This window comes from Aplidium turbinatum, chromosome 4, assembly GCF_918807975.1.
Source record: "Aplidium turbinatum chromosome 4, kaAplTurb1.1, whole genome shotgun sequence".
Taxonomy (NCBI): Eukaryota; Metazoa; Chordata; class Ascidiacea; order Aplousobranchia; family Polyclinidae; genus Aplidium; species Aplidium turbinatum.
The window spans coordinates 22,867,324-22,893,654 of NC_137475.1; the positions used below are offsets into that span (position 1 = coordinate 22,867,324).

A 26,331-nucleotide genomic window follows, 5' to 3' on the forward strand; every position below is an offset into this window, starting at 1 on the left:
GATTCTTATTTGCGACAGAAAGATATATAAACATTGAACCATAGGCATACGAAGCCGAGCAACGTTATCAAGTTTAACATAATCAAGTTTATTGCATTTACAGAAACACAAATATACGCAACAAATTAAATATCGAACGTTTTCGACATCACAAGATGTCCTCTTCTGGAATAATATATATACAATTTAACTACATCTGAATAAAATACAATAGTTCATTAAATCTATAAACAGGAAAAAACAAAAACTGCACAGTACTTCCGGCTAGCTCAAACTCAACGTTATAGGCTCCACGAGAATCAAAGGTAACTGCATCAAAAGGTGTTGAACAGATCACATGATGTGGTAAAAAGGCAAGGTGCCAAAAAACTAATTTTAAAATACAGAGAGCAAGAAAGATGAGCCGCAAGCATACAACTGTCTGTCCAAAGGTGGATTGTTATGTTTTATGTACAAGGCTTCTAAGATCATGGTTTGATACTTAGACCTGCCTCTGGACATGATTTCAAATTGCTTGATAAAAACGCTGTTTTCGCATTTTGTAAATGAGAAAATGTGATCTTTAATTGCACTTTTCTGTATAGAATTCAAATTTAGGTGTTCCCCAGCTCTAGTCGATAAATGTCTTGTTGACGTACCAATGTATGTCAAGCTTGCATCACGCAAACAACTGAATTTATACACGACATTACAGTAAAACATAGAGCAAAGGGCGTAGACGACTTTAGCTGAAAATATCTGCCTCCTTTGAACGTTCTATATAATATAGTATATAGTATGTTAGCAGTAGTTGCTTTCTGGAGTTTGAACTTTGACGAAGTTTTGTTGGTAATATGCAAAGACAAAACTTTATTTATAATTTAAGGAATAAGCGACTTTTAGCTAACATACTGAATATTTGTGAAGAAAGGGGCGTTCTTCCCGGCTATCAGCACAAGGCTGAGCACTCACTAGTACAGCGAGCAGTTGCGATTCGCTAACCATAACGGTGTAGCTTCCACGCTAGCCATTCAGACCATCCAATCAACAATATGTTTCTCGGCAGCCGATTTGTAGCAAGAATTGACAGCGATAGACACGAGCCCAGCCTCATGGGCGAAACACGGTGTCTATCGCTGTCAATTCTTGCTACAAATCGGCTGCCGAGAAACATACTGAATATTTCAACACAATTTCTTACAGCTCTAGAAGCAGTTGGTGTGCTTGATGACATGAGTGATACAGAGGATTACGAACTTTTGGTTTCATCACCACAAAGCAATGGTGATGTTACAAATAAAAAAAAAGACCACGAATATTTGCTGGAAATTTATGTCATGCAAGACGTTGCTGGAGAAGTTGAAGTATCCGAGCCTAGCCTAGAAGAGCCTAGCTATCCGAGCCTAGAAGAAGAGAAAGATCGCTCCGAACCAAGCAGCACAAGAAAACAGAAACAAGGAAAATTGCCAAAATACTATGGAAAGAAAATAGAAAATTGTTAAACCATACCTGAAGACAAAACCTAGGATGATGGAAAATTACAATAAATTCATGAGAGGAGTCGTTCTCCTTGATCGATTTCTAAGTGACTACCGACCGCGACTACCAAATCAAAAGTGATGGAGGCTTCTTTTCTCCGATTTTTCTTAGAGCTCGCCCAAAAGATTGTCGAAAATATAAACCACTTGCCATTCAGAAAAGATGTCGTACAAACATTGCAACCAAACTTTAGAATAAACCACTTTGATATGGGCCAAATAGAATGTATTTGATTTGTTGCAAGTTTGTTATGTAATAAGTAGGGCAACCAATTTTTTGACCCAAAAACTTGAAATTTTGACTTTATAATTTACAACTTTTGGCATAATTTTGACCAATAACTTTCTGCGTTTGCAACCCAAATGCAAAATACAAAGCATATTAGAAATCAAACCGTTAGGTAGGGATATCTTCTTTTTCTACTGAAATAAAAGAAAAATGTGGAAGACTCAACGAAACCACAGCTAATGAACAGGTAATGAAGTCACTCGAAAAACTGCAAAAGTTAAATATGGAGTTTCTTTAAATATCTCGAAATTACTGAGAGGGTTCTGCAGTATTATACTTCATCAAGTAATGTTTCACATTATCGCCTTTGAAGTTTCTGTCTCTCACCAAAATTTTTCTTAAAGTGGAAAAGCTTCTCTCTACTGATACAGAAGTTGCTTGGGGGTCCTCAGCAGGCTATATGAATGTGGTGAAATATCATCTCGTCTCATTTTCACAACGTACTTTACCTCATTCCTGAAGATTCTTGCTTGAAAAGGGACGTCATTTTCTGGTAATCTTCTTGAATGGTGTAACGGCTATCTTCCATCTTCTGAATTATATCAAACAGTGCATTGTACTGCTCCTCTATTTCTACAAGGTGAGCAGCTAAATTGGGAGCTTTTACAGCATCTTAAGCACACCGCAGCAAGACACCACCATCATGGAAGCCTTCTACAATATATCTTACTTCTGGTAGACTTCTTGAATAATAGAAAGCAGCTTTCAACCAAGTGCCCCATCTAGTTACAACTGGCTGTGGAGATTGGCCAATGGAAGTAAACCTGGCTCTTTTTGACCTTTTTTTAATGGTCACTGCTTTTATCCTGGCAACCAACTCATTAACAGCAGGGTAGTTGGCACTCACGTTCATAGCACTTTCATATTACATCAGAATAGCAACAGAAATTGTAACAAACAATCAGTATCTGTGTAGCTTTAATAAAATATCAATAGAGAGAAGAAAAACTACGTTAAAAGAAAATTTTGACCTAACCATGAAATTTGACTTTTTTACTTAATAACTTTGAAACCTCTCTTCGTATCAGCCTGCAATTTAGTTTATAAACGTTTTAAAAACTTTGGACAATGCAGAAAAATTTTGACTTTATTGACTTTTGGTTGCCCTAGTAATAAGATATAAGATCTTAAATCTATAAAGGGCGTGGTAACACAATAAACCCCAGTGACTCTGATTACTCTTTTATACATCACAGCCCATAATGCAGAAAAAAAAACTCTCAGACCTCGACTTCCCAATGTTCCTAAATGAGAACAAACCTATTTCCAAAAACAAGAAAAAAATTTAACAATAAAATTTAACAAATATTCGAAAATGTTGATTGTCAGAAGCTTATCCAAGAACATCAAACAAATAAATTTCCACGGACGTCTTGATGGACTCTTTCACAGATGTGGTGGAGAGGATAATTTTACCCCTGTGATGTGGCACCACGGCATGTTACACCAAAAAAATATCGTTCTTTTTTTCACTGAAGTCACAAGGTTAATGAAGAGGTCAAATCGTAACATCAACACTAAAGTAAATTCGTGCAAATGCACTTGATCATCGCAAGTTTAAGCAATTTCTGGCAGATATTGATGCTGACTATGGAGTCTTGTGTATGCCCATTTCTGTTCGTTGGTTAAACCAGGTAAACGGATCATTCGAAAGTACAGTAGACTTATTAGTGATATGATTGATGAATCTGAAAGTCGCATTAACAGTACCAATTCTTTCCTGCCCCTGATAATAATATTTGCAACATGTATGGCAATAAACGCAGTCACCGCTCCTCGATAATTTTCAGCTGAAGCTGACACAATGTGATCAATCACTTCAATTTTGGAGTCGAGTCAATCATTGCATTGAAAAATGCCTCTGTTCAACATAACTTACATGTGTGAAGCACTTTTTTTTGCAAAATGATTGGAATTAATCCAAATATCACAACCGATTGACAAACAAAATTTTGAGCAGCTTTTGAGTATCCCTACTGCACCCTTCAATGTTACCCCTCGTTTTGGGAAACTTTTTAAAAGTCAAAGTCAAGTTTCACACTAAATTGCTTTCTTTGTTGCTCTCCTTCGCAAAGTTTCAGTTTAGAATTTAGCGCCTGTTCTGAAACACGTTGAATTGAGAACCACTGGTTTAGTAGAGTAACATAAGCACAACATTCAAGTCAATGACGATATCACATCACAGAGTATGGTTTTCACGTGCTTTAAATATAATTAGATAGGCTATAGCTCCTTCTATATAAATGTATATACTAACGACCTCTTTTAGCCTGATCCTACGAGTTCACTGTGGTAATGGCGGTTTGCACTAGATCTCGGAATACAGTTATGTGCCCTGTAGTCACGATTCGTTATAACACATGACTATAAGGAACTGTGTTCAGAAAGCTCGTTCAAACCGCTATTACCACAGCAAATTTGTAAGATCGGGCTAAAACAGGTCGTTAGTACGCCTATCTACATTGTGAAGTAAGCAACGATCATGCTGCTAAAAGCGAAACTCGATTTATTCCATACAAATGTTTGACTTTTCGTGGTTCAGTTGATGCGTGTTATATTCTTTCTTTTATATTTCTGTTGATAAAACTACTAATACACGAACCGTTTTTAACGTTGTTGCCCGTCTTTTGTCAAGGCTGTTAAAGTGGAATGACAAAAATGATAACAATATTACAAATTTATGGTATTAAGTGATTCCACTAAGCCGTATGTGTGTTTGCAGACAAAATATTGATTCCGGTCATGTTTGGGTCGGATTAGTCACCTTCAGTACCACCACATCATTAAACATACCACTCGGAAGTCGGGAATATTTTATACTTTCGGGTGAGTTTTCTGCTACATTTTTTGTCCAGCATTCGCATCCACAGGCTAGACTTGATTCTAACTATGATTTTACGACATTAATTTTGGTTTTCCTTATCATGTTTCGTTTTTTTTGAAAACTGGGCTGATATTGTTGAAACTGTCCTTTGCTATAGCGAATATATTTTTAATTCTTCGTTTTGCTCTTTGCGTCAATTGTTGTAGTGTGTCCAAGATATTGAAATTTGTTAGCTTGTTTTACTAGCGACACCGTTGAGTGCAAAGTTGCTTTTTTGGATAATGTTTTCTTTTTGACCAAAATTATGCACTCTGTTTTAGTTGAATTCAAGTCTAAAACCACTGTTTTACTATATTGGCAACTGAATTTAGCAAGTCACGTAGATCGTTTTCAGACTCTGATATTAGGACTGTGTAGTGTGTATGTGTCACCTGCGTATCTCAAGTTTGTTATATTTTGTCCTCCAATCTTTGCTCCGTTAATATATTCAACGTCTTGTAGCATCATAGCCTTGGGAGAATAAAACATTATGGTGGGGCAAAAAAATTACCCAATTTTGCTTTTGCAAATATACTTTCAAAAACGTAACATCACTCACCTTTGCGGTGGTGTATAGTGTAATACCGGAGTCGGGAACCTTTTTAGATTAGAGAAAGAGGAGGCTTTATTTTTGTCAATGTATTTTGTGAGAGCCATATACTGCTTTAACACTTAATACTACCAACATATAGTGGCAAGTGATGAGTTGTAAAAGTGGAGTTATGTGTTTGCTGAAGATGAGAAAATAGGGGAGGTCTGGGAGACCTACCAATGAAAATTTTGAAAAATTGCATTTAATTTGGTGCATTCTGAGCATATTGTCAGGTTTAAGTTGTAATGAAAAGTTAAATATAACTTTTTGTGAGCCAGATGCCGTCACGAAGAGCAATACAGTATATGGCTCGCGAGCCATGGGTTCCCGACCTCTGGTCTAATAACTCCACAGTAATCAACTTGGCAGTGTACGAGATATTGAATTGAAGCTTAACGTTCAGCTCAAATTGCAATATCAAATACCAAAGCTTCCATAACTGATGATGCTACATTTTACATTCTAAGGAAAACGTTGATGTACTTCAAAATACAACACTATAAGCTACAAAATTCCTAAACTGGTAAAATCTTAAAAACTCATTGTAAAAATTGATTTGTCCAAATAACTTGACATTTTTGGCCAAATAATTTTATTAATAATTGCATTAGTAGGATATAGAGCAGGGTTTTGAATCCTACCCGTGAAAAAATGTAGCCTATCTAGTGAATAAGCTTACTTCTGCTCGCCAATTGTGCGCTTTTATATTTAATTTTTGCAAGTGTTGAATCGAAACTTATCATTTTGCCCAAATTGCAATACCACATGCAGTAGTTTTCAACATCGATAATACTCAATGATAGTACATCAATAATACACATCGAAAATTGAATATAAATGTGTCATTCTTCTCAGTGAGTGTCGCCGGGGTGATGCCACAAGGTGGCGGCACATATACAGATCTGGGGATTCTTCGTGGTATGAACGAATTCGAAGATAGAGGACGTCCTAATGTTCCAAAGTTGATGGTCGTTATGACTGATGGAAAGACGTCATCCTCCCGTGTGCGCGCTCTGCAACAAAGAGCTACAGAAGCGGGGTAAATCATTGCAAAAATAGCACTTGTTCATTTTCATGCAATTCGCATTGTTCATCAATATGCTGTAGGCCTACATTTCGTTCGTAAGTGTGGAATAAAGTTTAGCTTTCGGAACGTACCAAAAACTTCGAGCCTTCTGTTTGGTTAATAAGAGTTTGGGTGAACTGTTCACTGTAAATGCAATAAATTAAATTGTTTATGTTTATAATCAGTTTTCACGGCATTTTTATAATTTTCTTTTGTAGCAGGCATAACCGGTGTCCAAATCGTTTTTGGTCTTCATGTACTCCTTTTTTCATTTATCTTCTCTTCTATTAGGCGTAATGGTTCTTGTAAGAATCTTTGCCATACTATGTCATTGTTTTTCAACATCTGAGGATGTTAAAATCTATTGTGTCATCTGGGGAAAACAGTAAACAAAGCGTAAAAATATAATTCTTAGAAAAATTCATTTAAAAATTCGCCCAAAGTTGGCAAAATATAGAAATTTCTGCAAAATGTGACAAATCAGGCCGTATCTCTAGGTAGCCATGACTAATCTAAAACAATTTTATTGTTCACTGATCAAACTATCATATTGTTTGCAAATTTAACCTCTCTTGTGCATAAAACATATTACTTAAAAATAATTTTCGGCTTTAACACTTAAAACATGAAGCTTTTTATCCCTGAGGAGTATTTTAATTTTCTCAAATTTGTTTTTGTTCTTAAATGGTTAGTAATATATATTTTTAAACCTGCAAGTTTTATTTAAGTTTTGTACATAAATTCAGCACATTCTTGTTGCAAAGTAACACAACTACAAACTTCTTTAAATGAAGAAAACTTCTTTAACTTTAACACAAGAGTGCAACTTTAAACTTCAAGTTAGTTTTAAACGGACAAGCTTTGGAGACCACTACTCTTTAAAAATTAGCTTTTCTAATAATTTAAAAAATATTTGGCAACATGTTTACACTCCGCTCGTCAGATATCCAGCCGAGTTGGTCATCCCTAAACTATGAATCTCTGGCTTGAAGGCATCAATCCGTTTATCCACAGATTGTGATATTGCCCAAGTTTCAGCATCATAGAATATTGTTGGTCAAACATAGCCTAACAGTCGTGCATTGTTTTCAGTATAAAAGTAAAGGTGAGTCCCAAGCTTGATTCAAGCATAGGGGGATGAGAAGATAAGGTTCTCATAATACTAAGCCTTTGGCACTAACGAGAGTAGGGTGGCCAGTTCTTTTTTCTTGGCCGCCTTTACTGTAGCAACTACGCCCACCCAGTTTATTACACCCTGGGTAGAGGTGAGCGGTGTTCGTGAACAACCAGCATAAGCGGGGAGTCGAACCAGGATTGCATGATTGGAAAGCGAGCGACTTACCCGCTGCGCCATCCCACCGCCATTGGTTATTAGATTTCCAAGACCAGAAAGCGTTTTGTACTAGTATATTTACGTTATCACTTACAATTTGTCATCCTGGAACTTGTGTTATCTGATAATGTTGAGGTAATAGTTGACACACAATAACTGAAAATAGCAGATGCGATACGAAATATTAAGACGAATAGAAATGTTAAGAAACAACTTCGTCAAAATAAAAAAGACATTAACAACACGCAAAATTAACACCAACACTTGAAAACGAATTATGAAATACTATATTTGGACTACGTTACTTTACACGTCAAAAACATGGACATTGTCATCACAAATGGTAAAACGACTTGACACATTGGAAATGTGGACTTGTAGAAAAGTGCTTAAAATTTTATGAAAAGATAAAATCACAAACGAAGATGTAGGCCCACTATTTAAAATATAAACCAACAGGGAAATTCTACAAACAATTAAAACAAGAAATTTGAAATATTTTGGCCGTATGATGTGCAATAATTCTATTCCAAAGCAGCTAACAGAAATTAAAATGAAAGGAAAACAACATAGGGGCTGACCAACAATTATTTGGACTAACGATATTAAAGACTGGTCAGTGGTCAGGACTTGATTACAAAACTGCTGAAGAAAAATCTCAAAGCAGAAACTTGGCGCTTCATTGCCTCCAACCTTCACCGAGAGGAAGGAACTTGACGATGAGTTGAATTAGCCTTTCAGCATTGATCTTAATATTGAATTTTTTGTCTTCCTCTACTCCTTTTGCATTCTCAAAGTGTCTGAAAATCATTTCTGTATATAAATCAAAAAGAAGTGGATAAAGTGCTCATCGTAGGCCTGCTCCTCGTTTGGTGTTGACTTCATTGAATAAGTCTGTCAGTATAGCCAATATTTTGAATTATTTTGGTATAAACTGACAATACAGCTTCTCAACTTAATAATCAGACACACTGACTTTAACACCATTTGTCGTGGCCTCGTGACTAGGGAACTGTGTTCCGAAAGCTAGTGCAAACCGCTACTATACCACAGCGAACTCGCAGTATCAGGCCAAAACAGGTCGTTAATATCTACATTATAAGAATGTTTTTAGTTAAATACAGTCTTTTTTGTTTATACACTTGAAACAGACAAGCAGCTTGCAAAACGTAAAGTACTCTGATTTTGACAAGTACATAAAACGGTCCGTTCTGTTTCAACTCCAGCCGAGTAAAAATATGTTTGTTATTAATTGCCCCCACGATTATGTTTCAGAGAAAGTGATGAAAACTTAACTGAACTTGAATGAAAAGAACTGCAAAAATGGGTGTAAATCGAATTGTGAATACAAACTCAGTTCCAAAATTTAATATACGATGATTTGTGCAGTGAGCATTTATTTATGATTTATTAAGCAGCTGTCTACTACTTGTCAGAAACAATGGCATCATCATGGTGGCTGTTGGGATCGGAAGTGATGGAAGTATTGACGTTAACGAATTAAGAATCATCGCAAATGACAACTCACTCAATGTATTCCGCGCCAGTGACTTCGGAAACCTTGATTCTATCTTAGATAATCTGAGGAATGTGATCACAGAAACGGGACAGACCGTCTTAGAAGGTGATCTTGGGATGCATAACTTAAAAGATGCAACTTATTACTTTTAGACACAACAATCACAATCGATGCTCACAAACGATGATTTTATTTTCTGGAAATAGTATCAATACATGTTTTAAACATACAGTACAGCGGACATACATAAAGCAAATTCAGTAGAATTGTGAAAGTATAAACATATATATAAAAAAACTGGTTACGTTGAAAAAGTTTTAGAAGTTTCAGCGGCAATTCAAAGTTTGTATATTGAAAGCAACGGGTTACAAAAAAGCTAAGCTACTGGCAGATTACAGGGGGATCGAGCGTTAATAGTTAAGATTTGATAACTTATATATATATATATATATATTTTTTTTTTTTTTTGCAAAGACACAACGTTACCGTACTAAATGCGTTTACTTTATCGTTGATTTCATTTTAGCGCCAGCAATAAAAATAAATTGAATTAAGCTTTGCATATCAGTAAATTAATTAAGTTTGATGATGAGCACTGAGCAGTAGGAGTGAGATAAAATGATTGAAGAACAATTGATAAAAAAATACAACTATGACGTCACTGTAAATACAGTGATGAACTGTTCTATTTGGATCAACAACGCACGAGTACAAAATAATTGACACGGCAAGAAGATCACAATAAACATAGCCAGGTCAGAGGCTGTAAAGAACCGCCTTCCACACCCTGCGGCCAGAAGCAGCGTGATTTTGGGGTGGCGCTGCACCCGGGAAGGAGGTTCACCAGCTTAGTTTGCGTGGGCAGGCTAGGGAGTCTAGGTACCCATGGAAGAAGAGTGTGGATTGAAAACTTTTATGCGACCCGTCCGCAAAATTTAGAATGGCAGAGCGGCCAGGAGAGGCTTAGCTTTCCGCAACACAAAAAGGTCGGCCCGTGACAAGCACGAATGTTCAGTGGCCAGACGTTGAGGCAGATTTTCTCAGCTCGGTCAGAGGGACTAGCGATCGAAGCAGAGACATGACAAGGCTACGTTGCCAGGAAAAAAAGTAGTGGGATGAAACTTTGGAGGTTGCATCAAGTTGATCAGGGGTACGTGTTTATCGATGTCTTAAAAGCAAACCGAAATCAATCCGAGCGGCCAAGAGCAGCATGACTTGAAACAATGTTTGGGATATATCACTTTGCATTCCGGCTCTTCTTGGATTATATGAATGTTTACAAAAACAGCGATTAGCCATATTAGAAGCCCCCAAGATTCTGCCGCCCTTGGATAAGTTCACACCATTGAATGAGTAGCTATACTACTGTATTTAAATGTATTTTTGTATTCAGGATCCAATTCCAATGCCACATCGGAACTAACTCAGCTTCAGATGGGTTTGTCAACGCATATATCCCAAGTGAGTAATCTTTCTGAAAGCAGAAAAAATAGCGACAAACGTTGAAACCGTTTTGTTTATACGGTTAATTTTGTTGCAGTCTATCCACCAACTGTGTGTTATTAATTTATACATAAGATTTACTGGAGAAAATCTGTAGAAGTTATAGTTTATCTGTCGTTTTTAGCTATACTGTACAAATGATGAAGGGCTATCATCATAACAAACCCAGTTGCTACAAAAATATTCTTGCGCAGGGATGTGTCGTGAAGGTCAAAACGTAGCTGTAATAAAAAAAAAAATATTAGGGGAAGGGAAGGTAATTGATACGGAAGGTAATACAAAAAATATTAGTCAAAAATATTGTCATTAGGTGGAAGATCTGTGAAAATAATGCCTACAAAAATTGCATCATGCAGCTAACTCGTACTTTTGTGGCATAAAATTGTAAAAGTGTGTTTTTTGAGTATTTTCGTAAATTTTTTAACTCATGATTATTTCCGTCTGGAAAATTAAAGAAAAGTTCCTGAAAGATGAAACCAAACTCATTTGACAGTTCATTGATAAGGCTTCAAGGGCATGTCACGTTTTTTCTACAATGTGCATTCAAGCATACAAAAATCAGAATTTTTTTACTTTTTTTGAAAAAGGTAAATTGATACATGTGGAGAAAGTAAACTGATACAGTAGGTATATCAAATTCTTTTTTTGACTGTAATAAATGTTGTCATTGATCTAGTTGATTTAAATAAGTTGTTCTTCTTTAACTAGACCTGCTACTTTGGGAAACAACTATTATATAGGCTTTCGTAGGCCTACACGCTATCTGCTGTAAAAAAAATAAGAACAGCGCAAATCACCCCCCTTGAATAAGAACTCCAGCCAATCACCTGCCCATGTCCATCCTGCAGCAGAAGCCTTGCCACACACATAGGTCTCAACAGTCATTCTTGCACCCAAGCACGCCAACCACATATTAAATTTCCATTTATTGCTTTGCTGTCAAAGGGGATTTATGTGTTAGTTTTACTGTATCAAATTACCTTCCGGGTGTATCAATTTACCTTCCACGAAAGGTAAATTGATACATTTGAGTGACATTTTTAAAATTTCAATTAAAAAAAAGTAACAAAAATAGAAAAGTGAAATGTTTTTTAAAAAGTGTGTAAGGGATCAGACTTTCATTTCAGCTTAAAATCAATAGTTTGTGTCACGTAACTTTTAGTTAACAGGCAAAAGTGTAGCAAATTACCTTCCCTTCTCCTACATTGCTGGATTTGGAAAGGATGGGTGCCCAACCCAGGGATACCTAAAAAAGGGGATACGAAGGTTTTATGACGTCTGACAATAGAAGGGCTTTTGTTTATCGCAAAATAATCTGTGTTTATCGTAAAATGACAATTGGCACCGATAGTACTGTAGTTTAATAAATCTTGTTATGATAACTTGCATTGCGCTATTAGCACCAGGCTTGGATGTTCACAGCATGCTCATGGTTGCTTGTTAATTCAACTGCATATATACTTGCTTTACATCTAGCCTCCTGCAAAGGCTTTGTTAAAAAAAACAGCTTACTGGTAACTTTTCAACTGTCTTTGTAAACAAGTATTCTTTAAGTATGCTCTATGTAACAATTGCTAACTGTCTTCTGTAGCTCATTGTACCAGCTGCACTACAAAACTTTCTACGATTTTAAAAAGAACCACATGTTAAAGCACTGCAAACTACCGCCCTGGTAGTGTCATGAGAATAAGGCAATCGCTGCGAGCCTCCACATCCCCTTCTCTAGATATCCCTGGCCCAACCTCTTTCGGTGCATATATCCCTTTGTTGATTATGGCACTTTTTATTCCTCCCCACAGCCTGAAGTTGACAGAATTTCTAAAATAATGAAGCTTTGTATTTTAAAATGGCTCAGATTACTATTGAATTTTGAACTACCATCCCAATGCTCCCGTAAATGCATTGTTTCTTCTTGAGATAAACCACTGATGTCTTACAAGGGTTCCAGATTACTGTATGTGTCTTTGCTCATTGAAATGGTTAGAAACTCGCATAGTTTGAAAAAAGCTTATGGAAATATTTGATGTTGTTTGTGCAAAATATGGGGCAATTGATGCAAACTGATTGCTTTTCTTAGTCGATAGCTTGTAATGCTGCACTACTTCTTTCGTGTGAGACACGATTGTTTAGATTTCATGTCAGGTGATGGAAAGCAAGGAGCGTGTAGCTTCGTCCACTTTTGCTATAACATTCATTCCATTTGGCGCCTTGTATATGGAACATTCAAGAATGACTTGGTCAGCCGTTTGTTTATCTACGCCGCATCTGCAGGCCGGTGGAGAAGCCAAACTCCACTTGTGTATATTGGTATAGAGCCATAGAGTTTGGTATCGGTGGCACACACCATGCTGTGTTCCAGTTTATTCCATGTAATGTGCTACACTAGTGGTACGATCACTGAATGATTATAATAATTCAAGGACAGCTGGTACAAAAGGGTGTTTTGACTTTAATCGCCGTAAAGATTCCTGAAGTGGAACGTTGAGTTTTGCATACAACAAGTGATTAGGATTTTATGTTCTGCAAGGCAGTGCATTATAGCTCCTTTTCGGCGAAGCTTGCGCAAGCGCAAGGTGTCAGCACCTGCACCGTAAGTTGTGCCTGCCAAACGTCTCTGCAAAGCAACTCGCGGTGTCATTTTTTTCCGGAGTGACTGTAGATGGTGGTGGTATGTGAGTGACTTATCGAGTGTTACCCAAAGGTATGTAGGCTTTGGCAAGACGGAAAAATGTCACCGTTGATTGTCACTTTCAGGTCACCTACTGCTAAGCAGCAACAACGTCAGTTCAAAATTCGAAAACGCGGTTTGGCATAAACATAAAACTCGTGATTGTGCCGTAACACCTAAAGTTGGGTAGGAAATTGCTTTCCCAAATTGGTGACCTAACTATTTGACCATTACGCAAGCACCTAGATATGATAAAAAATTAAAGACTTCTCAAATAATCTCGTAACTTTCATTCACATAATCAAGGTGGTAGACGTGATAGACCACTACTTACAAAGACAAAGTGACATAATAAATTGAAAGAGTCATTGTGAGCTAAAAGAGCTACTTAAATACAATAGCCTATATACTTACCCTACTTAGTCATTACGAATAGCTTATCTATAAAGTACAAAGTGAAAATGTCCCCCCTAAAACCATGAAATTCTTTCTTGGGAAAGAATTCCTCCCCGGTTGGGAACCACTGGTCTAGAGCCAAAACGTGACGTCAGAGAAAAAACTCTCAGGCGCTACACCTAAACAAGGAAAGAAAACATGTCGTTTAGCTCTGTAAAACACAATTCCAAAAGCCTTAAAACATAACACAATATGTTTTACTTCGATGACTTGCAGGAAGAGATAGCATTGCAACTTCAAAGGTTGTCATACATTGATGTGCGACCAAAGGATAAGTCCCCCACATGAGAACGAAGTTTGTGATCTCGTGTTTATAAAAGTGCTGTTTTCCTCATTAAACTACTTAATTCATCCTACTGCTCGGTGCCAATCACTTTCCTTCGGTTTTATTAGGTAACAGGAAACTTGTACGTAGGCGCTGTTGGCGCGTATGACAGAACAGGAACTGTGGTGGAATATAGCGCCTCCGCCAGCACATTTCGCTCCACTGCTTCTCACTTTCTATCTGCCAATGAACTGCGGACTCTGGTCAACCCCAAAAATCTGGCAGAGATCGAAGAATCGTATTTAGGTATGGGAGTCTTGACAGATATCTTTAAGAGACATAGGCCTACAGTGGAAACCTTGTTGGCGACCACTTCAATCAAGAGACTACTCCATCAAAATGGCCATTTCAGCGAGGATTAACACATTTTCTATGCTAATGGCTAATACATTGCATTCTGTTTTGACAACGCCACCCCCTTGGTTTTCTGAAGACGTCCACTAAGCAGTTGATCTGAAACTTAAAATTTATGTACACTAAAACGACCACGTGCTCAATAATTTACTCGATTAATAGAATAAAAGACTAGATGAGCGCACATACAAAAGAGAATGAAACTGCACCATGAATAACAGGTGTGAAGTAGGGATAGGATCCCAGAAAATTCCGATCCCGAAACCGGAATTATAGGCTAATCTTGATTTTTTAATCCCGATTTCGGGATTAATTTGATCGAAATCCCAGAATTTTCCAGAATGTATTTACAAGCGCCTATGCAATGAAATTTGGATATTATCGCACGGTACTGTTGTATGACAAATTACAGTACAACAGCATTACACGCCTATTGTGTTGTGTCAATTACCTAAAACCGTTTTTAAGTAATCGCAACATGTGTAAAGTGTGTAAATTTGTATAAAGCCAGTAGGATGCGCTGTCTTAGCTCTTGGTTATTTTTAATGGTAATTAGCAAAAAGGGCGATAAAATCAGAAGACAATAAAATTATATTTACTAAGGCTATTAAATCGCCTTAGTGAAAACACTCTTGATACGCTTCTGTTATGGCGGCAGCATTGTAATAGATAAATACATATGGGATTGATACGCAGGAGTACTGTTTGCAATTTTCCTTATCCAAGAAAACCCGAAATTGTAGGTTACTTCCTGTAGAGTAAAAATCTTGGGAAAATTCCAATCCCGGAACTTTAAGTTGGTCTCGAAATCCCATCCCTTACAAAATGCTGTTGCTCACCTTTCAGTTTTGTTGTAAATTTGTGCTTGTTTTTTTATGCTAACTAATTTTGTTTCATATTTGCGGGTTGCTTATTTTTAAGCTTGTTTTATACAATTCTATTTTTTTAAATTGAGGGTTTGTTTTTGAGATTAAAGTTGAAAGTTTTTTTTGTTGTGGTCAATATTTCGCATATTCTTTTTTTCTTCTCATATTCAAATTAATTGTTGCTACCAATCCCACACAATCATTTTATCTGTTATCTTTACTGAATCGGGTACAGATCTGATCAGATCTGGTAAAGATGTGTAGGCTACCTGCAAAAATGACCTTCTGACAGCAATAGGCATTTCCTCCACTATTGCCTGATAGAGGATTTTGCCGAAAATTGAAGGAATTGCTATAAAAAAATAAAATTAAAAAAGATGTTGTAACACAGTGAAAGAGATAAAAAATGAATTTCGTTTCTAAATTGTTTTATATCATTATATAGCCTCTAGATTCTAGAATAGCATCCTCAGCAACGCAACCAGTTAGGATCATATTGGAAGTTAATGCGAAGAGATTGTTAGAACTGTTTGGCAGACCAGTGATAGTGCGATCGTTTTGAACTCTTTCAACTTCTGTCAACATCGTGAAGATAAGTCGAACTCTTCCCGTGTGGTTTCTGAAACAACCGAAAGAAAAAAATTTCTCACAATTTGAACAAACGCCTAGGTGAATCTATTTTGATAAGACGCCAAGGGGGATTGGAACTATGGAAAAATTTGCAACTAATGAGTAATAGCTAATCCACAGTATGTTGCCTGGACGTAAAAAAACATATATTCAGATGAAAGGTAGTTTATCTGGTGCAATTGATAGGCTATAACGTGGAGTTCGTCAGGTATGTATGCTATCTCTATGTCTTTTCACCTTTGTTGACAAGGAGCGATCTTTCTGGCGTCAGTAGCCTACTACCTGATTACTCACTACAGAACAGCGAGCATTGTGTTTAGCTAACCATACTCGTGTAGCCTCCACACTTTCTAGCCATCAAGACTTTTTCAAAAAGCATGCGTTTCTCGGCAGTCGAGTGTAGCATGAATTCAACGATAGACACGTGTTTGGCCCATGAGGCTGGGCAAAACACATATCTATCGCTGAATTCATGCTACACTTGACTGCCGAGAAACACATCTTTTCACCTTGTAGACCGAAATACTCTTCTGACGGGTTGGCGGGATGGAAGTATCAACATAGAAGAAATGACAGTATCCAACCTGCGATATGCAGACGATACTGTTTTGATGACTGAATCAAGAGAACCTCTTCAAACAATAAGAGAAAAAGTAAACAGTATTGGAAAGAAATAGCCTATAACATGAAAATTAACACAAAAGCGACAAAAATGATGATTTATCAAACAAAAATAATAACCAAAATTAAATATTGCACATGACTAGAAAACTGTGTTCCAAAAGCTAAAGACAAACCACTACTACCACACAGCGAATCCGCGGCATTAGACAAAAAACAGGTTGTTTGTACCTACACCTGTGAACATAGCCGTACGAGACCAAACCATTTTGGGAGGGCAGAACGTAATTTGCCAAAATCTACACGCTTTTATAGAAATTGCCCAAATATAATTTATGCGGTGCATGATAACAGTGAAAAACTAACATAACAAGATCACCAGCTAGCTAGAATTTCTTACCAAACTAATCAAGATAGAACAACTGAATTCATCTTTGAAGATACGCATGCAGCTTGCCAACATTTTTTTGCAACCAGAAAAAAAAGGTCAAGTTAATGCAAACAACTGGATCTGTCTCCACAGAACAGAAGTCAATATATTAATGAAAAAAGTGGAGATGCCATGTTTCACACAAGATCTTGCAAAGCAAATATTTTGCCAGCTTGCATGGCAGGTTTTGAGTTTGGAAAGCTTTGAAATAAATGAATATATTATGATTGATTTGAGATTACATATTTCAGCAGTAGCATTTTAAATGTTGGTGAAATTAACATGACACAGTTGCATAAACAAACTAAATATTTATTTTTTATTTTGGAGCGCAACTGCATCATTTTAATTTGATTAGTTTTATAAAAGTAACCAAACAAAGCTAAGCAACACCACAACATTAACATTACATTTAACAGGTATAACATTTTTTTGTTAAATGTTGTGGTGTTGCTTACAGCTATGTCCGTTTATGGTTGAAAAAGTGCTGTAACCTCTCCAGTGATGTACGCGCATACAAAAAGTATTGACGCCGTCAGCGTAAACGCAAACGTTCAAAAAATGATACGCTGTATACGTCAACGAAACTTGTAAAAAAAGTTGGCGGCGTCAGCGCATACAATAGCGTAAACTAATTTTGTTTGCTAGGTGCCAAACATTCCCACGGTATAAACCACTCAAAACAAACAAGTTTTATTTTGAATTTCCACGAAAAAACACAAGCATCTGAAAGTGTTCATCTGACATTTTGCTGTGTTTTGGTTCCAATATGTCTTTGCTCATTGAAAACATTCTTTTAACTGCAGCGCTGGAAGGTATTGGCGTGTTGTAGCGAAAAAAATACATTAAAAAGTATGCGTTGACGCTATGCGCTAAAAAAACGCGAAAACTTTACGGCGTAGCCTCAAGCGCAAACCATCCAAAAAAATGTGGCCGCAAGCGTTAGCGTAAACAAAAAGTCTCCGCCGCTAGTATGCGGCGTAGAATTTGCGGCGTATACGTACATCTCTGAACCTCTCCACCCGAATTGTTTTATAAATGTATTCACCAGATTTATATAAATTCATATTTTGTAGTTGCCCAAATCAAGATGATGCATTCATGGATATAATGAAAAAAATTAAAGACTTTGTAAATTTTGATGCCGAGGCAACTGCATCATGCCAATTTGGGCAGTTTTATAAATAGACTATGATCAGATAATTTCATATTTTTTGTTGCCCAAATCTAAACGATACAGTTATGTAAATGGGATAAATTAATGAATTTGTTCATTTTGGGGAAACTGCCTCCCGCTAATTTGGGCAGTTGCATAAACAGACTAATCAGTTTCATCAGATAATTTCATGTTTTCAGCTGCCCAAATCAACACGATGCATTTGTGAAAATTAATAAAATTAGCTATATAGCAAATTTTGCGTTTTGATTTGGGCAGTTCCACAAAAGTATTAGAGACATATTTTGGTGGCTGCCCAAATTGGCATGATGCAGTTAGTTAAATGCATTTCGTACTACAGTTTGATCACCATGCAATACAATACATCAATACGGGTGTGCCAAATGAAAATTTTGCGGCACATTCTTGTGCAAATAAGAGGTTGTACTTAGTTTGATAGGTAAAAGATATTAATTTATAGTTTTTCTTTATTCATGCAATTTTGTAGCTTTTCATATAGCAATTTTTGCCCTAATAATTGCAAGATTTGGCCCGAATTCGCGATGTTTTGAAACAACAGGGGGGCAGCTACCCTCCTTCCCCCTGGCTCGTACGGCTATGCCTGTGAAATAAAAGACGCTCATGCTGCTAAAAGCGAAACTGTCTATTACATTGTTAGTGTTGTGTTAGTCTCGAATAAATCAAAAAAATCAGTAACTGCTAATACAGCAGTCCTTGCGTCACCCAACAGCATGTTCAGTTCAGTTGTTTTTTATTTCTGACCATCATATCAAAAACAATACACGTCAACATAGCAAAGGTCGAGAAAAAGGTAGAAACGCGCAGAGTGCCGTGCACAGTGCCGCGTAATTACCGTTGCGTGGCGTCTTAGCATTTGCATTACCATTGGGTATGCATTTAAACAATACGTCTCCACCTAAGCTTCGAGGTACTGATAAGACATTATGCAGGAGCAGGCGTATACGCACGCATTGAAAATAGGGTTGAAAATATAGTACACTACACAAAATAAATCTTTCACACATGTTCATGGGAAGAGAGGAGCGTATTTAATAAGATAAGTTTTGCTCCTGCAAGCAAGTCTCATGTGAAGGAGTTAGACAACCATGAAACTTCGTGGAACGTTATCAAGTTTCATATTGTTGGACAGTTTCAAAGAATTCAGATAATATGAAACCAAGGAACTTTCAGAAATAATTAATTAAACTACCATTCAACGTTATATAGGCAGAGAAACCGTTTTCTCTGCCTATAAAACGTTGAATGGTAGTTTAATTAATTATTTCTGAAAGTTCCTTGGTTTCATATTATCTGAATTTTTCTCAACTAGCTACTCTCCAAGGCGTATATGATCAATCAGAGTTGACTCTGTCAAGGAAACAAGCAAAGATGGTCCTGTAACCGGTGGTGAAATCTTTCTAAAATGACTGAGACTTTTGATAAATTCTTATTTCTGTTCGAATTAACGTGTACTTTAAAAGGTCGTCGCTAATTAATTGGATACGCTATACTGTATTACATTGTATTATAATCACTGAAATCATATTGAATTGATATTAATAACAGTGCCGTCTATTAATTTTCAGTGCTTATCTAAGTACTGTAAATTAGTATACTTCGGTAGATGTTCATTGTGATGGCTTTTTTGCTTTGAACATTAAGTTTGTTTTAACAAAAAAAACCTTAAGCGAGTAATGTCGGTCTGGAATTGCATGCGGGAAGTGATTTTCTGATGTCTCTGGATTTATTAATATTCAATTGAACACTGAGAATATGTCCTTATAATGTTTGTAATGTATTGTATTGAGTTTAAATTTAACCATTGTTATTGCGTTCATAAACGTAGTTGCACTGATGAAAATTTAATATTCGAAAACGCGTTCTGCAACACTGTTTTTTGCACTCTGCAATGCTTTATGCAGATTTATCTGTAGATTTCCATCACGCATTGAAGCGGTGATCTGATAATGAAATTTTCTACGGTTCGAGAAAAAGTTTTCTCTGCCTATAAAACGTTGAATGGTAGTTTAATTAATTAGTTTCAAAGAAATATGGTAAATTAAAACAATATACACTAGTACAGCTTTGACAGACTACCTCAAATATAATTTACTCTTTACAGCAATGATAGACTACCTCAAATATAATTTTATAGTCATTATCTATATTGTTATATCAAGATTTTTTCATTTGGCTAAATAAACGAGCTTGGTGAATGGCATTCTTAAAGTTATATCCATTTAACAAGGCTTATTAACCTACTCCAGTTGAATTATATTCAGTGCAAGTAGGCGATGAGTGATATATTGTTTTCACAAGTAAAGAAGAAAAAAAGGCTACAAACGGAAACTACATAACTTACTTATTGTAGCAAATAAAACAATAATTCTCACTTAAAAAAATTTAGGACAAAATTTCCCATTTGCCAAGATTGTGTTCCTAAATTTGTGTTTGTGCTTGAGGCGACTGGATGAATCTTGGTATCTGGTCCTTCTTTATGAGTCTTGAATCAGGTCACCGTAAAATTGCGCTTTCAAAGAGGTCATTCTCTTGACTAGGCAGTTGCCAAAAATCAACAACTGTGCGGAGAGGGACGAAACACACCTATTCTATTACAAAACTGATTAGGCAAATTTTACAGTAATCACTCCTGACAACACGCAAAATCAATAGGCCACAATCATGATAGCAGTCTCAATAATATAGACAATAAGTCGAACGTGCATCTATGGATACAGGTAAGGCTTGAGAACCGGAAACCCGGTTTCTGGAATTGCCCAGGTTTAGTAGTTTTTCAATTTCCGGTTTCCTGGTTTTCTTGAATAAAAATTCCCGGTTTTGTAAGCATAAAGCCAGGATGTGAACAAACAAATCCAGCTGGTTTACAACAATATGTTCACCCCGATAGCTTAGCTGATTACAAGCCTGACTTTACGAACGCAGAAACTACAAAATCAAGCAGCGCTGGTTCGATTCTCAATGTGTGCGCTTGAGCAACGCATTTCAAGGACTACTTTCCGTTCAGCAGCACCTGGTGGATAGAATTATTCACAGACAACAACACTTTAACAATCGCAAACTTCGCTCTGCCAAACTCGGTGAGAAGGCCTGCGTCAGTAGTTCAAAGCCTCCACAAGTAAACAAAACTGCCATGGTTAAACTGTCAAACAAGTTTTCTCAGTCCGAGGATAAAGATTCGATCAATCAACCAATTCAATTCCTTTTTTAAATGCATGTTTGTTTTCATGACCAATTACTTTCTGCCAGGTTATTCCGTGACAAGTGGCAACTATTTCGGGGGTCAAACAGTGTATGTGGCCAGTGGTTCTCCGCGGTATCAATCTAAAGGAGCGGTATGTTGATAATATGCGTTAGCCTAGGCTATATTTTATCTCAAATAGATTTAATGTATCTCTTGGACGAAATATAATTTCAGTTCAATCATGATAGGCTAAATAGAAGTCGCAAATTGAAAATTATTGAAAGTTGTGTACAAAGGTGCATCATTACCTCCTCATGTTGGAAATTCAATTTGTACCATTTAGAAATGGTGACCATTCCACGTCAGGTTCAACCCAAAAACATATGTGGTTCACCAGAATCCCCCTACCACTGCCTCTTCACCCCCTTTATTTTCATATAGTAAAATCACTATAACTCAAAATTAAACAAGATAATCTAGTGTTTGGTACTAAATTTATTATAACTACCGGATTTAGTTCAAATATGCACCAGTATAATGTTTTAAATTTTTTTTATATATTATATAGACATAGACTAAAGATGTAAGAAAAGCCATAGAAACCAGGAAAACATAACGAAATTGAAACATTGTTATGCCAAAATAACGAAGGACAGTAATTACAAACTGCACCAACTACTTACGTGGTCTTTTTCAAACTTGGGCATGTTAAATTACGTTTGCTTCTTTTCACTGAGCAAAGAGTAAACTTCAAGTTTTTTCTGTATATTTTGATGGTAGTCATAGTTTATAGCCAAATTTATTCCTCACTCAAAACAGTAACAAACAACAGTGATGATTTTACTTCTTCTTTTTATATCTATGCATTGTTATTTTTTTGATATGTCTTTATTGTTTTGCTATATGTTTACATTCCTTGTTGGTGCAGGTTCTTTTCTTGCAACAATCGTTTTCTACCGTTTTTTATCGCATCCTCCGACCTCTATCTTTAGCCAATCTTGTCTGCCTCATCTTTCACCTGTTTTTCATGTTCTCTTTGAATATCCATGTTTCCTCTTCCAATCCATCTACAAATCCCGAAGCCTTTCTGAGAAAACTTCTTTACTCCCTTCTCAGCACATACCACTGAACATGTACATTTTTTCTTGCAACTTAGTCTAGGTTTCCTCATCTCTCTGGCATATCCATAAGCTTTTCAGTCTATCTTTTTTTTCCTTCTTTGTTTTTACTTCACACATTGCTCTCACGAATGATTGCTCTTTCCGTTCTTCTCAGGATTAATGGTTTACCTTCTCTTAATCTCTATGTCTCACTGTCATACAACATTGCAAGGCTCACACAAATCCGACAGACTATTTTCGTCATCTTTAACGAAAGTCTTATGCCTTTGGCAACATTTCCACATATTTCCTAAACTTGTCCAACCTAATATTTCCTTTGTCCCGACTATAAATGAGTTTGAGTAGTAATTGATAAATATAGTAACGGTGAATATTTTGCGTCATTTTGAGCTACTTTTTTGCTATTGTTGCTGTTCAAATAATGGACTAGATTTTGGTACTTGTGCTTGAAAATTTGAAAAGCATCCAGCAACAATGATAGCAGAGAAATGTTGTCATTGTTAAAAGGGGGGGGGGGGGGGTTATAAATCGTTTTTGTTTGTTTTTTAAATCGAACTTTAATCATGGTTTTAGAATACAACAGGACAATCTAAGATCTCTGACAAAAAAGTTAAAATTTTTGTCCAAAACCAATACAAATATACATAGCCTATAGATATGTCCCTACAGAAATATTCATGCGCTATACAAAACAGTAAAAAGCCTGGAAAAGTTTCGAAATGGATTTTAAGTGGATATGGTTATATTTATTTTGTTTGTTAATTTGGTCAGCTCAATGCAAAACTCGAAAAAGTTTTGTGAATGAATCTTTTAATCTTCTTTTGAATTTGCCAATGATCTAAATGGATGCTCACTGCGATCAATACTAATCAAAGAAGTAGAGAGTAGGCTACCCCATTAAATTGAATAATTTAAGTGTATTGTGAAGCTTTCGCCACACAAGTGTGGCTTTGTCAGTGACTACATATCTATCATATCAAAGAAGGTTTAAAGTTCTACTTTTGTAAGATTAATACGTGTAGGTTACTTAAGAAGGCATACTTGTGAAGAAAAACAAACTGAACTGAAAAAGCTGTACAAGATTCTTGGATCAATTTAATGAGGTGGCCTATTCACTATTTCTTCAATACAGAATATTTGTATTATTGTTACCTTTTTGCAGCATGCGCATAGTCATACGCACAAATCGAAATGATCACCACCTCGTGTTTTGCAATGAACCAAGACCAAAAAACTGTTTGGACTGTCTTGTCACATTATTAGCGTGTTCTAGAACAGTAGCAAATAGTATTGAAGCTTTAAATGCCATAAACAAAAAGTGACTTCAATGCATTACGCAAGGCAATTTTACCCAAACAGTAATTTTCAAGGTGGAGAGAGGTTTGGACTGAATTTTTTTTTTCTGGAAGTCTTAGAATGTCTTGCTGTATACTAAAATCAGGGCTCAAGTTGAAATCAAAGTTACCCCACCACTCACACTCTTCCCCTAATTTAACATAAAACTATGAGTTCTACAGTGATTTGAGATTTAATGATCACACTTTGGCAATTTTAATTCTCAAAATAACCATTTCAAAGAGATTTAAAGCACATTTAGCCTAGAGTTTGCCATGAAAATGTTAGCATATTATTAAATGCCAGTGCCTTAAAGTTGTAGGTAATTTTTAGAATTGAAAGTAAAGTAATTATTTTTCAGAATGCAATGAAATCGTTATCAACATTTACGCTGTGCAACAAACAAGTGATCTAATGTGTTTAAAAAAACGCCTTCATGTGGAATGTTTGTGTACATAGATAGGCTACAACATCAAGTGTGACAAGCAATGATACTGTGGGTATACAATTGATTTGATTTAGATACGAAAAAAAGTCTGTGATGTCTTTTATGTGGGAAGGAATGTAAGATCAGTTCTTAAACTTTGAGAGTTGAAAATCAACAATTTCAGGCAGTTTTTCAGTTGCTACACCATTGCAAGACGTAATTGTTCTGTCATGATTTATTATGATAACCACTAAGTTTACGTTTTTAGGTCTTCATTTATAACCCTTCCGCTTCCAACTTTTCAACATCACAATACGCCATAATTCATCCGTCACAGATAAGCTCATTGTGGCAGCTTGGCGCTTATTTTGGTCACTCTATCATCACCTTGGACTTAAACAACGACAACTTTGACGACCTGGTGGTGTCAGCGCCGCTGTATTCCGATACAGCCGGATACGACCAAGGAAGAGTGTTTGTGTTTGTGAACGATCCGACCAATGTTGGACCACCAAAATGGGTTGGTAGTGTTGCGCTTGTTTAACTTTGGACTTACGTTCTTTGCCATTACTTAAAATGCAATTTGCATTGTTCAAGTGTATTTGTTTTGCCACTTTTTTGCTTATTTACTTCAACGGGTTATTCAGACTTTGCCTACTTACACACCTCAAGTTCTTGTGGGCACTAATTCAAACGGCGCAAGGTTTGGAATGACATTGTCAGCTACTGGTGATATGGACAGAAACGGATATAAAGACATCGTAATCGGAGCCCCTTATGATGAACTTGCACCGGATAACGGTGGTGCCGTGTACATTTACTACGGTTCAGCACAAGGGTTGCTACAAACTAGAAAGCAGGTAACTATATTACTTCATAGCATAATTAAAATTGAAAAGCTGGGTTTATCACAAATCGAAAATACTCCCTTGCCTGAAAATTCTGACCATAAAGTGCATGGAAATTGCATTCCAACTTGAATTTCCAGATGGAGAGGGGATTTTTGGCTTTACCAATTGGCCAATTGTTAAACTTGCAAAACAAAATTAAGTAATGCAACCTACAAAATGTAACTATCATTGTTTATTTACATCAGAGGTTTACTCACTTTATTCATGCTTAAAACAAAATAGCCTACTGTATTAACCAGAAAGCCGCATTTCATATTTTTACCAGAAAATTTTGGCTCGAAGCTTGAACGTCGCTTTTCCGCTACACAGTTTCGGTGTCTCGATTTCTTCTGCTGATGTAGATAACAATGGATATACTGACATAGTGGTGGGAGCATCGCAAGATGACGCCGTGGTGGTGCTACGTAGCCGGCCTATTGTAATTGTGAAACCCAGCATCACTTTAATCAACAATGTGATTGACATTGTGTCTTGCGTAACAAACCCTACCGTGCCGTGCTCTACCATTCGCGCCTGCATATCGGCCAGGCCTCGCATAGGTGCCCAGGGTGCCGTGTATGGTGAGAGAAAGATTTCTAACTTTTCCAACAGTTTACTAACGTTAAAGGAAGATGTATACTTTAATAATTGTTTTAAATGAGACAATGTAAACTAATGCAAACTTACTTTTTAAGACAAGACTGAATATTTTTATTTGCAGTAGGTTACAATTGAGCTTTTACTGGTCGCTTATCTTTCTCATATAGGCAAAAAATAACACGTTGTTGAAGAAATTATGTATTTTTTTAAACAGGATATAGCTTTTCGTGACTGGCGTTGACTTAAGAACAAAAAGTTAATATACTAGTTTTTTTTCCATGATAGTTTTATTGAATTTTATAAGAAATGATGAAAAAAAAGAGCACAAAAAGTGCGTTGGTATGCATTACATGTCTAATTGTCTGTATCGATATTTCTCACACTATTTCTACCTGCATCTCCCGAAGAACAACAGTGGTACGCTATGTGTGAATGAACTGCACATGAAGCTGAAAAGATGTTTTTTGGTTATGTATATGTTGTAAAATGTTGCAAGACAATCGCTAGGGAGGGTTGTACAGGAGGGTTAGCACATGTACTGATTAGC

The 26,331-nt window shown here is 36.5% G+C and overlaps 1 protein-coding gene across 1 annotated transcript in view; it reads left to right on the forward strand.

Annotated features, from left to right (window-relative positions):
• Positions 1-26,331, forward strand: part of LOC145768989 (integrin alpha-2-like) — a 91,368-nt gene that overhangs the window by 15,177 nt on the left and 49,860 nt on the right. The window contains exons 5-13 of the mRNA XM_082580589.1: positions 4,529-4,632; positions 6,117-6,300; positions 9,097-9,284; positions 10,573-10,644; positions 14,207-14,377; positions 21,477-21,562; positions 24,563-24,814; positions 24,942-25,154; positions 25,471-25,765. Coding sequence (XP_082436715.1) covers positions 4,529-4,632; positions 6,117-6,300; positions 9,097-9,284; positions 10,573-10,644; positions 14,207-14,377; positions 21,477-21,562; positions 24,563-24,814; positions 24,942-25,154; positions 25,471-25,765 — 1,565 coding nt within the window. The remainder of the gene's footprint in view (positions 1-4,528; positions 4,633-6,116; positions 6,301-9,096; positions 9,285-10,572; positions 10,645-14,206; positions 14,378-21,476; positions 21,563-24,562; positions 24,815-24,941; positions 25,155-25,470; positions 25,766-26,331) is intronic.